Source organism: Salmo salar, chromosome 13 (genome assembly GCF_965601325.2).
Source record: "Salmo salar chromosome 13, fSalSal1, whole genome shotgun sequence".
NCBI classification, from domain to species: Eukaryota; Metazoa; Chordata; class Actinopteri; order Salmoniformes; family Salmonidae; genus Salmo; species Salmo salar.
Genome location: NC_138303.1, coordinates 2,352,259 through 2,369,183, shown reverse-complemented (window position 1 = coordinate 2,369,183; position 16,925 = coordinate 2,352,259). Strand labels below are relative to the sequence as shown.

Genomic DNA, 16,925 nt, shown 5'->3' with positions numbered 1-16,925 from the left:
GGCTTGGCTTTGCCCACCTCCTTGCTTGTTCTGCCTCCTTGCTTGTTCTTTTCTCCTACTGTAAACGACAGAGATGAACTATCTTGGGTTCGTTATAAATGTCTTTGGTAAAACTACTCTTCCCAAGATGCTCCACGGTTGGCTTGTTGTTGCGGAGGAAATTTTACAGCCAAAATATTAAATAAAACATTTACGATTACTAACCATAATGCACGTGTGATTACAAAAGTGCTTTCCCAAATCAAAAAAATAAAAGTGTTTTTACCATATATTTTCTCCACGGGAATGCACCCATATGACGCAGCGGAAGTCTGTCTGACTTCCTTTCCTCCATTCGGTGAGTACACGGTGACATCGTGGTCTCTGCCGCTCTTCTAAAAAAATATAGAAAAATAATGTATTTGTCCACTCTAGGACCCTAGCTACTTTCCATTCGTAATAAGTGTTTGTGCTATTTTAACAGATCTTAGCCATGGGTCGCCGGCCAGCCCGATGGTGAGTGTTTTTTGTCGCATGGTTTTAGCTCAGATAAAAGTCTGACTTTAGCTCAGATAAAATACAAAATGGCGGATGTGTCTGCACCATGTGCAGTAATTAACCAGCTAGCTACATTCGCAGGGTTGATGTCATATTTATGTATATGCCGTAACGTCAATTTGTGTTGTCATTAAACTAGATAGTTTGATGATATGTTACACACTGTCAGCGATGTCTACACCCCTGTCATTCACCTAGCTAACAGTAGCTAATGTAGCCAACTCGATCAGAAGGGTAACGCTGTTAATGGTATTAGGTAGCATAACTAGCCATTGCAACTTGTGGGTTGATCAACATACGTATTATGGAGTTTATTGGTGTATTACATCGGTCTGTGACTATTGGTACACATTACACAGCGTTGTGAGGTTTTTACTGTACAGAATAAAGATACGTGAATGTCTAAACATCCTTTATCTCATTGACATACATATTTAGCAGATGTGGGTGTAGCGAAATGCTTGCTAGCTCCAACTGTGCAGTAATATATAACAATACACACATAAAAGAATGGAATGTAGAAATAGTTTAACGAGCTGTGTGTATACAGGCAACTTCCTGGTCCTTATCCACTTATCTCTACAGAGAGACAGATACAGGACGAGAGACTGCTTAAACACTATTACACTTGAATGCAATGACTAAGTCGCTCTAGATAAGTGTCTGCAAAGTTAATAAAAATGGAGGCAAGCTGGGATAAAAACGTTATGATGGAAATAGAGGAAAGAGGATAGGTTCATATAAAAACTGTCTCCCAGGCCAGTGAGCGCTTTCCTGAAGGGTTGTGGCAGATGTGTAGTGTAGATACAGTATTCAGTCCCCTTCACTTTTCCCAGATTTTGTTACGCTACAGCCTTACTCTAAAATGGGTTGAGGGAAAAAATTCCTCAATCAACACACAATACCCCATAATGACAAAGAAAATGCTAATTTCAAAAAAAAAAAAAACATTCTGTAAATTAATGACAAGCAGATACCTTATTTACAAGTATTCAGACCCTTTGCTATGGGACTCGAAATTGAGCACAGGTGCATCCTGTTTCCATTGATCATCCTTGATGTTTCTACATCTTGATTGGAATTCACCTGTGGTAAATTCAATTGATTGGACTTGATTTGTAAAGGCATACGGGTCTATATAAGGTCTCGCAGTTGACAGTGCATGTCAGAGCAAAAATCAAGCCATGAGGTCTAAGGAATTGTTGCCTCCATCATTCTTAAATGGAAGAAGTTTGGAGCCACCAAGACTCTTTATAGAGCTGGCCGCCCGGCCAAACTGAGCAATTGGGGGAGAAGGGCCAATGTTCACTCTGGCAGAGCTCCACAGTTCCTCTGTGTAGGTGGGAGAACCTTCCAGAAGGACAACCATCTCTGCATCACTCCACCAATCAGGCCTTTATGGTAGTGGCCAGATGGAAGCCACTGCTCAGTAAAAGGCACATGACAGCCTGCTTGGAGTTTGTCAAAAGGCACCTAAAGGACTCGCAGACAATGAGACAAGATTCACTGGTCTGATGAAACCAAGATTGAACTCTGCCCTGAATGCAAAGTGTCACGTCTGGGGGAAACCTGGCACCATCCCTATGGTGAAGCATGGTGGTGGCAGAAGCATGCTGTGGGGATGTTTTTAAGTGGCAGTGACTGGGAGACTAGTCAGGATCGAGGCAAAGATGAACGGGCCGAGTACAGAGATCCTTGATGAAACCTGTTCCAGAGTGCTCAGGCTGGGGTGACAGTTCACCTTCCAACAGGACAACGGCCCTAAGCACACAGCCAAGGGTGGCTTCGGGACAAGTCTCTGAATGTCCTTAAGTGGCCCAGCCAGAGCCTGGACTTCAACCTGATCTAACATCTCTGGAGAGACCTGAAAATAGCTGTGCAGCAACGCTCCCCATCCAACCTGACAGAGCTTGAGGATCTGCAGAGAAGAATGGGAGATAAGGGGAGAAACTCCCCAAATAAAGGTGTGCAAAGCTTGTCATACCCAAGAAGACTTGAGGCTATAATTGCTGATAAAGGTGCTTCAACAAAGTACTGAGAAAGGGGTCTGAGTACTTATGTCATATTTCAGTTTAAATACATTTGTACATTTTTCAAATGTTTTTGCTTTGTCATTATGAGGGTATTGGGGGGGAAACAATTTTTGAATAAGGTTGTAACCTAACAAAGTGAAAAAGTCAAGGGGTCTGAATACTTTCCGAAGGCACTGTGTATGTTTGTAAGGAGGGATGGGATGTGTACTATATCCATAATGTCTATCTGAAGAACACGTAGGATAGAATGGTGTGTGTCTATACACATAGCAATGGTTGAATAGGATGGCATTGACTAGAATATAGTGTATATACATATGAAGTGGGTAAAACAGTATGTAAACATGATAGTGACCAGTGATTCCATGTATATAGAGCTGCAGCATCTAAGGTGCAGAGTTGAGTAACTGGGTGGAGGCTGGCTAGTGACCGGGACTAAGTTAATGGCAGGGTACTGGGTGGTAGCAGGCTAGTGATGGTTATTTAAGTATGATGGCCTTGAGATAGGTGTTTTTAGTCTTGGTCACCCCTGTGTGGTTCTAGTGGCTGCAGACTAGGGTTGCTTGATATTACCTATCAGATGATTGACCGCCGTCGTTAACGGTTACTACGTTGTGAAGTGATGGTCTGTGCAGTTTAACTTGACTGGAACCACACAGTAAAGAGCCAAGTGGCTTAGTTCTTCCTTTATAGCCTGCATAACCTCTTTCTATAAAAGTTAAACAATTTACAGAATGAAAGAGTAAAGTAGACTGAGTTAAGATTTGAATCAAAGCAGCCCAAAAAGTTTCTTGATCCGGTCCATATAGCTGAAGCCCATTTTAATGTTTTTATAGTGGACAATCCAGCGTGTTTTAAAAGCCCCATTTAGTCTTCGATCCGTTTGTTCTGAATGACTTCAGTTTTTATCCCTGTTGGCTTTCTCCCTCCCGCCTTGTTACTTCATGAACAATGGATTTATCTAACGGCTTTAGTTCAGTTTTAAGTAACCTAAGATGTTGATAGGCCTGAGGCAATCAGGTAGAACAAACAATAGAAACATGGACTAGTTTACCACAAACCTTAGTTGAGCAAAGATGAATCTAAAATAAGAGGCCCCCTCCTTGCTGTTGCGAACCAAACGGCCAAAAGCCAAATCCGACTAATTAAAATAGCATATCAAAAACATTAAAGGAGTTTCACTTTTACTAAATGTTAGCTGGTTCCTCATCTTGACAGTAGTCTGGGCCAGGAGAAACTAATCCATAGTTTGGTTTAAACAGTCACTACAAACTTCAGCCACAAGTTATCAAAGTGCTGTGAGCATGTTTTTTTGTTGTCCAAATCACCTAAATAACAAACTATATATGAAGTTGATTTCAGGTGATTTGTGCTTTTTAATGATGATCACATCACTTCTGTTATTTTGTGGTGGCTAAAGTCAGCTGAAGTTTCTAGTGGCTGAACCATGGATTCGTTTCTCCTGGCCCATAGACTACTTTTATGCCGAGGAAACATCTAAAATCAAGTTGTAAAATACTCCTATAACACAAAGTTATAGAGTTTCTTTAACTCAGTTGGTAGATAATGGTGCTTGTAATACCAGGGTAGTGGGTTCGATTCCCGGGACTGCCCATATGTAATGTATGCACGCATCAGTCGCTTTGTATAAAATGCATGTATTATTAAATAATGTTTTAATGTCCTAAAGTTTCAGCTTTCAAATGGGAACAATTGTGAGTCTATAGGCGATTCTTTATCACAACTTTATTATCACAACTATTACAGGCAACAAGTGAAATGGAGCGAACAATATCAAGATGGAATGAAGTCAAAAGGGAACTTTGAGCTGAGCGACGCTTATGAAGGAAATGGGTAGAGTTGGCCTATTTCCACAGCCTATTGTGTATTTAACCTAGCAACATGTTGAAGCCTAGGTCTAATAAGAGGAAGATTAGGCAAAAATGCAAATCATTCAATAATTACCCAGTTCTGGGGACCGCGGAGTTGTACTCTGTAGCCAGGCCCTTCATGATTTACAACCAATCACAGGACGTGCAGCCAGTGATGCTGTCTTGTCACCACCTTTCTTGCTGCAGAGAGAAATATATTGTCATGGTTCCTCTTGTCTCCTGTAGTGTGTTTATGCCAGCAGTCCTTTTTAGCAGTGTTTCTGGCATTTTACTTGTTGGGAGGTTGGCCAGTAGGGGGTGACACCTATTGCATATCAATGTTTTATGGGTATTTAATCACGATTGGACAGAGGTTGACATCGCCCAACCCTAGTACTGAGGACAGCTGGGAGGTGCTGGCCCCTTTAAGGGACCTCTGAGGCAACATGCTGACTGGTTTGTTTTCCTTTACACACTAATAAACATGGCGGTCTCCGGAGAACCTCTGATCACTCCTACATGGTTAGCATTTTCGTTGAATGTAAAAGTATCTGACAACCACTTGACCAACCAAACTGTAGTAGTGCTACGGGCCGTTGCTGTAGCTAGCCGGTTAGCTACGTGCCGTTGCTGTAGCTAGCCAGCTGGTAATTGTTTGATTAAACCATCTCTCTCCCTCAGCTACCGCTACTGCAAGAACAAGCCCTACCCCAAGTCCCGTTTCTGTCGCGGTGTGCCTGGTAAGTTCTCTCTCCTTTACCTTGGGGTTATTCCCACTCAAACAAGCTAATTTCAGTTGGCCCAGAACAGAGCAGTTAGCCTTCAGTGTACATTTAGGGGCCAATGTCAATTGCATGCTAAATTGACTGCATCACTAGTCTTTGAGGTGTGTTGAAGGGACCGAACTGTCTGTTCAAATGGCTCAGCTCAGTCCACCCATACGTACCCCACAAGACATGCCACCAGGGGTCTCTTCACAGTCCACCCAGGTATACCCCACAAGACATGCCACCAGGGGTCTCTTCCCAGTCCACCCATACGTACCCCACAAGACATGCCACCAGGGGTCTCTTCACAGTCCACCCATACATACCCCACAAGACATGCCACCAGGGGTCTCTTCACAATTTAGAACATAGGCTAGGAAACTCACAGTACTACGTGGAACTCTATTCCTCAAGTCAAGCAAGCAGTAAAATTAGATATAAAATACTCATACCTGTAATATACATGTTGTATTGTACATTTGTAATGGTTTTTTTTTATTTGATGGAGGCTGTTGCGTTTTCTGTAATTGTTTATTCCTGTTTGGACCCCAGGAAGAGTAGCTGTTGCATTGGCAGCAGCTACTGGGGAATGTAATAAATACTAAAAAGGAACGTAAGTGTTCTTACCTGCAGCTTATTAAGCCGACCGGTCCCGCTGCAGTGCGGTTCTGGTGTGCAATGGCTGCAGACAGTGACTCTGTGGTTGTGTATGAGGCCAGCTGGGAAGTGCTGGCCCCTTTAAGGGACCGCTGAGACAACGCTTTACAACGTTTAGTTCTGACGACTACTGAGTGCGTAGCTAGTTTACTCTTCTGTCACTTACAGCTGTAATATGTTACCTTTTTGAGTGACCAGACCAAATTCACAGAAGTGACTTATATACTGGACAAAAATGTAAACGCAACTTTTAAATTGTTGGTCCTGTGTTTCATGAGCTGAAGTAACAGATCCCAGCAACTTTCCATATGCACAAATAAACATATGTCTCTCAATTTTGTGCACACATTTGTTTACATCCCTGTTAGTGAGCATTTTTCCTTTGCCAAGAAAATCCATCGAACTGACAGGTGTGGCATATCAAGACACTGATTAAACAGCATGATCATTACACAGGTGCACCTTGTACTGGGGACAAAAGTCCACTCTAAAATGTGCAGTTTTGTCACAACACAATGCCACAGATGTCTCAAGTTCAGGGAGTGTGCAGCTGGCATGCTGACTGCAGGAATGTCCACCAGAGCTGTTGCCAGAGAATTTTTCAAATGTAAATTTCTCTACCATAAGCCGCCTACAACGTAGTTTTAGAAATTGTCAGTACGTCTAACCGGGCCTCAACCGTAGACCACGTGTAACCACGCAAGCCCAGGACCTCCACAGCCGGTGGCTTCACCTGCGTGATCGTCTGAGACCAGCCACCCGGACAGCTGTGGGTTTGCACATCCAAACAACTTCTGCACAAACTTCTCGGAAGCTGTGCTCGTCATCCTCACCCGGGTCTTGACCTGACTGCAGTTTGGTGTCGTAACCGGTCTTCAATGGCCACTGGCATGCTGGAGAAGTGTGCTCTTCATGGATGAATCCCGGTTTCAACTGTACTGGGCAGACGGCGTTGTGTGTGTGTGTGTGTGTGTGGGCAAGTGGTTTGCTGACGTCAACGTTGTGAAGAGTTCCTTGTGGTAGGGTTCATTGTGGTAGGGTTATGGTATGGACAACTGAAAACAATAGCATTTTGGTCAAGTGGTTGTCATGTCACAAGGCTCTGTACACAATTCCTGGAAGCTGAACATGTCCCAGTTATTCCATGGTTGCATACTCACCATACATGTCACCCATTAAGCATGTTTGGGATGCTCTGGATCGACGTGTACGACAGTGTGTTCCAGTTCCCGCCAATATCCAGAAACTTTTGACAGCCATTGAAGAGGAGTGGGACAACATTCCACAATCAACAGCCTGATCAACTCTATGTGAAGGAGATGTCACGCTGCATGAGGCAAATGGTCAAACCAGATACGGACTGGTTTTCTGATCCACGCCCCTACCTTTATTTTATTTTTTTTAGGTATCTGTGATGAGCTGATGCACATCTTTATTCCCATCATGTGAAATCCATAGATTAGGGTCTAATGAATTGATTTTAGTTGACTGAATTGTTGCGTTTTATATTTTTATTCAGTGTAGATGTTACTCATTGAAAGCAGGTATAAGCAGGGGCTGATCTATTTATATGCCTTAAGGGTTTTGGGTCTTTTGCTTTTATACACCAGCTGAAAATGTCATATTTTTAGTTGTGGAAAATATATTCCACAGCGGTTCAGATGGTACAATGAATCTCCACCAGGGTTTCCCAAACTTGGTCCTGAGGGCACGTTTTGGATTTTGTCCTAGCACAACACAGCTGATTTCAAATAACCAACTAAGCTTTTATTTGCATCCGCTGTGTAGTGCTAGGGCAAAAAACAAAGCGTGCACCTGGTGGGGCCAGCCCTGAGTTTGGGAAGCTCTGCTCTACACTAGTTTAGTCTCCAAGTGTAATTAGGTAAACTCTTAAGACTTGTAGCAGACAGGAAATGGAATGATTTCTTGCATAGTGCACCTTTTTTAAAGACATTCAGACCAACATTAACTACCTCTTGTAAACTCTCTCCTGTTATTTACCTCTGTAGATGCTAAGATCATCTTGTAAACTCTCTCCTGTTATTTACCTCTGTAGATCCTAAGATCAGGATCTTTGACCTGGGCAGGAAGAAAGCCAGGGTGGATGAGTTCCCTCTGTGTGGTCACATGGTCTCTGACGAGTACGAGCAGCTGTCCTCTGAAGGTGAGGTCAGAGGTTCTCTGGAGACGGTCAGCTATGCTCTGACACACACACACACACTCACTAATTGACAATGTTACACATACTGTCTTCTGAAATGCAAGGTCAGATTGCCATCTCGCATTTAAATCTACTTTCCATATCTCTAGCTCTTCCCCTCATCCCTCTCCTCTGGAGGCAGCCTGTGTTAACCTCTTACATCTAGACGTTCCGCTAGCGGAACGCCTGCTCCAATATCCAATGATGGGCGTGGCGCGAATGACAAATTCCTCAAATACAAAAACTTAAATTTTTCAAACATGACTATTTTACAGCATTTTAAAGACAAGACTCTCCTTTATCTAACCACACTGTCCGATTTCAAAAAGGCTTTACAACGAAAGCAAAACATTAGATTATGTCAGCAGAGTACCCAGCCAGAAATAATCAGACACCCATTTTTCAAGCTAGCATATAATGTTACATAAACCCAAACCACAGCTAAATGCAGCACTACCCTTTGATCTTCATCAGATGACAACCCTAGGACATTATGTTATACAATACATGCATGTTTTGTTCAATCAAGTTCATATTTATATCAAAAACCAGCTTTTTACATTAGCATGTGACGTTCAGAACTAGCATACCCCCCGCAAACCTCCGGTGAATTTACTAAATTACTCACGATAAACGTTCACAAAAAACATTATTTTAAGAATTATAGATACAGAACTCCTTTGTGCAATCGAGGTGTCCGATTTTAAAATAGCTTTTCGGTGAAAGCACATTTTGCAATATTCTGAGTACATAGCCCAGCCATCACGGCTAGCTATTTAGACACCCACCAAGTTTAGCCCTGACCAAACTCCGATTTACTATTACAAAAGTTTGATTACCTTTGTTCTTCGTCAGAATGCACTCCCAGGACTGCTACTTCAATAACAAATGTTGGTTTGGTCCAAAATAATCCATCGTTATATCCAAATAGTGGCGTTTTGTTCGTGCGTTCAAGACACTACCCGAAGTGTAAATAAGGGTCACGAGCATGGCGCAATTCGTGACAAAAATTTCTAAATATTCCATTACCGTACTTCTAAACATGTCAACCGTTGTTTAGAATCCATTTTTATGCCATTTTTCTCATAAAAAAGCGATAATATTCCGACCGGGAATCTGCGTTTAGGTAAACAGACGAAAGAAAACAAGGCATGGGGTCGACGCGGGCACGAGCCTGAGTCTCACAGTACTGTAACCAGCCACTACCCAAACGCGTTACTTTTTTTTTTCAGCCAGAGCCTGCAAAGCCACGATTCAGCTTTTTGCTGCCTTCTGAGAGCCCATGGGAGCCGTAGGAAGTGTCACGTAACAGCAGAGATCCTCTGTAATGGATAGAGATAATCAAGAAGGGCAAGAAATTGTCAGACAGGCCACTTCCTGCATGGAATCTTTTCAGGTTTTGGCCTGCCATGAGTTCTGTTATACTCACAGACACCATTCAAACAGTTTTAGAAACTTTAGGGTGTTTTCTATCCAAAGCCAATAATTATATGCATATTCTAGTTACTGGGCAGGAGTAGTAACCAGATTAAATCGGGTACGTTTTTTTATCCTGCTGTGTCAATACTGCCCCCTAGCCCTAACAGGTTAAATCGGGTACGTTTTTTATCCGGCCGTGAAAATACTGCCCCCTAGCCATAACAGGTTAACTCTCCTGTCTCTCTCTCTCTCCTCTGGAGGCAGCCTGTGTTGACTCTCCCGTCTCTCTCCCGGCTCTCTCCCGGCTCTCTCTCGCTCTCAGGCAGCCCGTGTTAACTCTCCCGTCTCTTTCCTCTGTAGCTCTGGAGGCAGCCCGTATCTGTGCCAACAAGTACATGGTGAAGACTTGTGGAAAAGACGGTTTCCACATCCGGGTCCGTCTGCACCCCTTCCATGTCATCCGTATCAACAAGATGTTGTCCTGCGCTGGGGCTGACAGGTACAGCACCCTGTTCTAAACTCCTAAAACAAACCTGCAGCTTATTAAGCCGACCGGTCCCGCTGCAGTGCGGTTCTGGTGTGCAATGGCTGCAGACAGTGACTCTGTGGTTGTGTATGAGGCCAGCTGGGAGGTGCTGGCCCCTTTAAGGGACCGCTGAGACAACGCTTTCAACTGGTGCTGCTGTGTGTTCGACCAGGACTGGCTGGGCTGGGGACGGGTAGACCAGGACTGGCTGGGCTGGGGACGGGTAGACCAGGACTGGCTGGGCTGGGGACGGGTAGACCAGGACTGGCTGGGCTGGGGACGGGTAATATGGACAAGGTGCTGCTCCATGTCAATGACCAGCCCATAGGCCGCTGGTCAACAGTAGTGAACTATGTAGTACAGTGTTCACCAACCTATTCTGAGTCAAGAAGCACGTAGGAAATGACCTCAGATTTAATTAAAAACCGTTCTGACGGGAGGGTTACTGTTTTAGAGGTCCTGTTGGCAAAATGTTGCTGTTAACTAGTTTCTTGCTGTAGTGCACTTTTTGGGGCAGAGATTGCCAATTTCAAAGCTAATACATGTTATGGCTGATGCCTTGTTATGCTTAGTGAGCTGCTCGAACATTATGCCATTTTCTGAACTGCAGTCTGTCTAGTTTGGTTCTTAGTTCTCCCAGATCTTATTTAAAACAGCTTCATTATCTTCTATACTTTTATATTTGGTAGGTCTTCATTTTATACTGAAAACATTTTACTATCCCCAAAATTGTGAACACTGTCTACCTGACCTGCAGGGCTTCGGCGTCAAGTGCTCCTACTGTCAATGACAAAATATAAAGAGCCTTAATTTTGTTGGCTTTTCTACAGTTTGGTGATGGACTAGGAATGTCTTGAAGATCGCCAAACCTTCGTTAGAAGGTGTAATTAGACTCGTTTCCATGTGTCCAAGAACCTTAAATGTGCCGTCATCCCATAATGAAATGTGTTCTCTGTAATAATGAAACGTGGTTCTGTGTTTCTAGGCTCCAGACAGGGATGAGGGGTGCTTTCGGTAAACCCCTGGGCACCGTGGCCCGTGTTCGAATTGGTCAGGTGATCATGTCTGTCCGCACCAAAGCCAGCAACAAGGAGCACATTATCGAGGCTCTCCGCAGAGCCAAGTTCAAGTTCCCCGGACGCCAGAAGGTAACGTTCACACGGGGACACACTGGGGATGACTGATCAAATGTGGTAGTGATCATTGTAAATGTATTTAACCGAATCTTATAAAGGAAATGTTAGTGCCGAGACCTTTCTGTGACTTAACTTTATTACTTTAATTACCCCAACCAACAATGTATTTAGGCATTTAAATAAAACAATAAGCTAATTTGTCCTTTAACCCTCTGCAGTGTAAGCTATGGGGGGGTCTGCAGTGTAAGCTGTATGGAATTGTTTCAAGGTCATACCAAGGATCATTTGATTTGGGATTTTAAGACCCCTTGAAGTGTGTGTATATAATGTTATTTTTGAGAAATTGAATTTGTCCTTACTGCTATTAGCTCATACAAACACATTGAATAACAGATTCACTACCACAGATGGGGCCCTCAAAAGTTCTCAAGTGTCTGTCCTTTATCTGAGAGACAGAAAAAAGATTGGATTTAAAAACATTTAACCCCTTATTTTTGGCACTAAACAGTCTTCTAATTTTGTTTACATTTTTTGTTAATTGGTACCAGACTTCAGGTGAGTCTTGCAGCCTGTGGGTGTCATAATGCAAAACACCCAACATTGTGAGACTCCCCTTTCCAGAGGGGTTATAATGGTGTGCAGCCCAAACCGGTCGGACCCGACAGACAGACAGTTGGCAGATCAGCTGTAATGACTTTGAAGGAGTCGAAGACGCTTGTTGAGGTTTTAGCGTAAACGGAGAACACCATTGTTTTCCTGAGTCTCCTTTCCATCCAGGTCATAATAGTTTGTAGCCAAACCGTTCAGACGTATATTTTGAGACTCATCCGATGCAAACAGATATCTAGCTTACTGGCAGATTTTTTAAATGGATTGTTTTATTATGCTAATTATATTTCTGACTCTATGGGGTTTTAAATGTCCTAAGGGCCATGCTCCTTTACACACTAAGAAACATTGCTGTCTGTAGAGGACCTCTGATCACTCTCCTCACCTCTCCCTCCCTCAGATCCACATGTCTAAGAAGTACGGCTTCACTAAGTTCAACGCCGTGGACTTCGATCAAATGATGGCTGAAAAGCGTGTGATTCCTGATGGCTGTGGGGTGAAGTACATCCCCTCGACTGGTCCTCTGGCTCGCTGGAAGAAGATTCATGCCGTCTAGACACCCGACTACCGACGGTCTAGACGTTTTTAACATCCCGTAGGATGTCTGGTCCTCGGCTTCACGAGAGGTCAGACATGGTGAATGAATACATCTGAATAGTCAGAAAATAAAATATTATTAACTGACCAGGTCTTATTGTTGTGTGTTTCACTGCTGATTCTGACTTCAGATGAGGGGTTGACTTGGGCATCATGAGTAAAGGGGTAGAACTTTATAATGAGCCCCCCCCAAAAAAAAATTTTAAATCCCGAAATATTAACTAGGAACGCCAGTATTGTACATTTAAGTACTGCCGGTGGTGATTTTAGCGTGTAAATCTTGGTGGGGCAAACTCACCCAAAAAGTTTTGGGTTGCGTGCCAGCAAGCCGCTACACTAAACACATTAACTGCACTATAACAGGGCCGACAAAGCTGTCCGAACAGCAGAGCTTTCTTTTCAGCACCATGGAGTGAATCACTACACCTGGCTATCAGCGGAGCCTTGTCTGGCAGGGAAACAGCTCATTCAGCCTCATTTACTGTCTTTAAATAACATGGCTGAAGTGCTTAAACAAATGTGGTTTCTACTGACAATTGAAATATACAAACTATGGCATAAGGGAACGACGAGTGGATAAGAGGCAACCAGTAATTTCAATTTAAGACGATGAGTGAGCATAGACTGGTGTAGTCAACTATTTGTTCAACACTTTTGAAAGTACACAAACAGATTTCAGAACATGGGCCATTCTTAGTTTACTCCCTGTACACCAAGTCAGAACCGTAGGCTAAAGGGGGGCATATAAGCAGACAATGAAAGCTCTTACAATATGCAATGATTACTTTTGTCTATAACGGGCTACATGTGCACGGCCAAGTTAGAACTGTGGGCTTAGTTATGAGGGAAATGGACCAAATTATTAGTAGCCCATGTGCCTCACCCTAACAGCTTACTACACAATTTCTTAGCCACAGCATACAGATCTCCCTGGCATATTACATAATTTATGCAGCAGTGCACAAGACATTTTTGGACTCACTTTGTGCTGTGCTCAATTGTACAGCAAGGTGGCGTGGTGGTCCTGGTGGGAAAATTGTCATCTTCTGGATTTATGGTGCTTCCAAGACCACTGGGAACTCAGGGAAAACTGGCAGCACCCAAGGGGCTTGAATTTAAACTCTCCCTAAAGATTTTGCAATGAGGTGGTGTCCCCATGAATGACAGAACACTGAGCCAATCATGGCGCAACGAGGACATTACCAACCCCTATGCTCGTTAACTCAATGATTATTATCCCAAAGGGCGGTGCACAATTGGTCCAGCGCCGTCCGGGTTTGGCCGGTGTAGGCCATCATTGTGAATAATAAATAAATGTATATATATATTTTTTTTTACATTGTTTGCAAACTGGTATGCGACACGTATTATTGCCAAAATACATGTATATCTGCCCTGAATGATGGGTCGCCACTGAGTACTACTATCCAAAATGACAACTGGCTGTTTTAATTTGTCATGTCACAACTCTTCTAACGCGCTCTGGTTGAAACTTTAAGGTATGGTCACATTACCCATAAGCGCTCTGGACCAGAGGCTCTGGTTGAAACTGGTATGGTCACATTACCCATAAGCGCTTGTTGCGCCGGATGTCATGCATTTCAATGGGCACGTTCATGTCCCCTGGTGGTTGAAGGTGCATTTGCGAGATGGACGACTCAAACTTTCAGTTTTAAAACTTTTCGTCTTCAGTCCAGCCAGAATCTGTCAAAGAACAGAAAGTTACCAAACCACAGAACATGAAAATTGGCTTGCTATAAAGTTGGAGAAACAAGTAACTAAACAACTTGCTATAAAGTTGGAGAAACAAGTAGTTGAGGGAAAAGTAACTCAACAACTTGCTATCACCTGAAACATATGTATCCTGTCTTGAATGAAAAGGTCATTTTGCAAGTTCCCAAAATAATTGTGATCTCTGACTAGAGGGCTCCATCTTGCGTTATAAACGCTGCACAGGAACGGGACCAGACTCCTGGAGATGACATAAGGGCGTTATAGACGGGTGGGTTGTTAAGCAACAGACCTGATGGCTTATAGTCGAAGAATTAACGTGGCAACTCTATTTATTAAACACATTTACACGACCACTTGTCGCATACACCGTTACCGGTTAGCTAGTGAGCGACTTTTCTTTGTTGCCATATTGGCATTGACATGAAACCAGTCAAAACACCTCAAAACAAGACATGGTATCAAGAACAAGACATGGTATCAAGAACAAGACATGGTATCAAGAACAAGATGAAACTCCTAGTCGTTGTTCCTAGCGATCTGACAGAATCACAACACGCTCACCAGGGGCGAAAAGCTGATATCAACTTTGGAGGGGACAATTACATGACATTTTCTCAAGAGCAATTCCTGAGGGGGACACCAAAAGTAGTGCTGTAACACATAGCCTACATTGTAATATGGTAAATATATATTGAGGAACCAAAGAAATAAGGTGTTTGCCGTACTCCTAACTACCGGTACCCAAAACTACACAACTAATCACAACAGCAATACTATTGCCTTTAACAAATCTTAGTTCAGTCACCAGTTTAAGTTGAGAGTGGGGGTATCCATGGCATTTTCCAATTATGTTCCTATTTTACAAGTCAAAAAAATGGAGAACCTTTCATAATGTTGCCAGACAAAGACTCAACAAACTTACCTGAGACTCCCTGTCTCTGCCAGTCTGTCCCTGCATATCTGTCCCCAACTCTGCTGTCTGTGTGCCATCTGTTGCCTGCTCTGCCTAATGACATCATTGTGAAACATTTCCATTAGAATTTCATTTCTTTCTTATGAACATTTTATCAACTAGTCTTTGAGATATTAGGCTACGAGGGTTCTTACTTTGCGTTTTGGTGTACTGAAAAATACTCTGATGTCCGTCTTTTTTATTTTTCTGCCATTTTTCGACCTGGCTGGCTGGCTGGCTGGCTACACACACACACAGTGTATAGGTTATTTACAGTAGGAGATGGGCTTCTATCTTATCTTCTATCATTATATATGGGCTTCGATCTAAAAGGTAGCTAGCAAATGTGAAACGGATTGCAGTGACAAGAGTTGACAGCTGTATGAGTTCACCATTTACACAACATATGCTGCAACCTTTTGTAATTTTAATAGTTTGTTTCATATTGGCTGGCTTCCAACAATAGCTGAATTTGCAAAGCTAGCGGGCACGCAATCTTTTGAGTGTCTATAACAGCACAATTGCTTTCATTGCGTATTATTAATATTATTTAAATTACATAGTTATGTTTACAGTGATATATTGGGGGGGACAAATCATATTTTTCCCAGGATGGGGGGGTCATGTCCCCCCCGGGATTTCCGCCCCTGACGCTCACATCGTTTTCGTGAAGTCGGCCAACAGTCAGTTTATTTTATAACTGCAGATTCATTACAGATATTCACATGACCATGAAGAAAAATGATGGCTTCCAGAGTATACATCCATACTAATAGTAGTCATGGCTCCAGTCTATACATCCATACTAGTAGTAGTCATGGCTCCAGAGTCTATACATCCATACTAGTGGTAGTCATGACTCCTGCTCCAGAGTCTATACATCCATACTAGTAGTAGTCATGGCTCCAGAGTCTATACATCCATACTAGTGGTAGTCATGACTCCTGCTCCAGAGTCTATACATCCATACTAGTAGTAGTCATGGTTACTGCTCCAGAGTCTATACATCCATACTAGTAGTAGACATGGCTCCAGAGTCTATACATCCATACTAGTAGTAGTCATGGCTCCAGAGTCTATACATCCATACTAGTAGTAGTCATGGCTCCAGAGTCTATACATCCATACTAGTGGTAGTCATGACTCCTGCTCCAGAGTCTATACATCCATACTAGTAGTAGTCATGGCTCCAGAGTCTATACATCAATACTAGTGGTAGTCATGGTCTATACATCCATAGAGTCTATACATCCATACTAGTAGTAGTCATGGCTCCTGCTCCAGAGTCTATACATCCATACTAGTAGTAGTCATGGCTCCAGAGTCTATACATCCATACTTGTGGTAGTCAAGACTCCTGCTCCAGAGTCTATACATCCATACTAGTAGTAGTCATGGTTACTGCTCCAGAGTCTATACATCCATACTAGTAGTAGTCATGGCTCCAGAGTCTATACATCCATACTAGTAGTAGTCATGGCTCCAGAGTCTATACATCCATACTAGTAGTAGTCATGGCTCCAGAGTCTATACATCCATACTAGTAGGAGTCATGGCTCCTGCTCCAGAGTCTATACATCCATACTAGTAGTAGTCATGTCTCCAGAGTCTATACATCCATACTAGTAGGAGTCATGGCTCCTGCTCCAGAGTCTATACATCCATACTAGTAGTAGTCATGGCTCCAGAGTCTATACATCCATACTAGTAGTAGTCATGGCTCCAGAGTCTATACATCCATACTAGTAGTAGTCATGGCTCCAGAGTCTATACATCCATACTAGTAGTAGTCATGGCTCCTGCTCCAGAGTCTATACATCCATACTAGTAGTAGTCATGGTTACTGCTCCAGAGTCTATACATCCATACTAGTAGTAGTCATGGCTC

At 43.0% G+C, this 16,925-nt stretch overlaps 1 protein-coding gene and 2 non-coding genes across 3 annotated transcripts; all 3 read left to right on the top strand.

The window, feature by feature from the left end:
- Positions 1-334: 334 nt before the first annotated feature.
- rpl10 (ribosomal protein L10) lies at positions 335-12,438 on the top strand. The gene is made up of 6 exons (NM_001140680.2): positions 335-495; positions 5,123-5,181; positions 7,922-8,029; positions 9,845-9,983; positions 10,996-11,158; positions 12,156-12,438. Exons 1-6 carry the CDS (start codon positions 473-475, stop codon positions 12,309-12,311), a joined length of 648 nt encoding a protein of 215 aa, NP_001134152.1. The 5' UTR covers positions 335-472; the 3' UTR covers positions 12,312-12,438.
- On the top strand, positions 5,836-5,968 carry LOC123726261 (small nucleolar RNA SNORA70). The gene has a single exon (XR_006758652.1). It is a non-coding gene; the product is annotated as a small nucleolar RNA SNORA70 (small nucleolar RNA).
- LOC123726262 (small nucleolar RNA SNORA70) lies at positions 10,018-10,150 on the top strand. The gene has a single exon (XR_006758653.1). It is a non-coding gene; the product is annotated as a small nucleolar RNA SNORA70 (small nucleolar RNA).
- Positions 12,439-16,925: the final 4,487 nt, after the last annotated feature.

What these genes read in the sequence shown, in the direction of transcription:
- rpl10 (NM_001140680.2), top strand. Translation starts at nt 473, where the DNA reads ATGGGTCGCCGGCCAGCCCGATG. An exon ending in GGTCGCCGGCCAGCCCGATG is followed by an intron (nt 496 to 5,122) that starts GTGAGTGTTTTT and finishes TCTCTCCCTCAG; the next exon opens with CTACCGCTACTGCAAGAACA. An exon ending in TCCTGCGCTGGGGCTGACAG is followed by an intron (nt 9,984 to 10,995) that starts GTACAGCACCCT and finishes CTGTGTTTCTAG; the next exon opens with GCTCCAGACAGGGATGAGGG.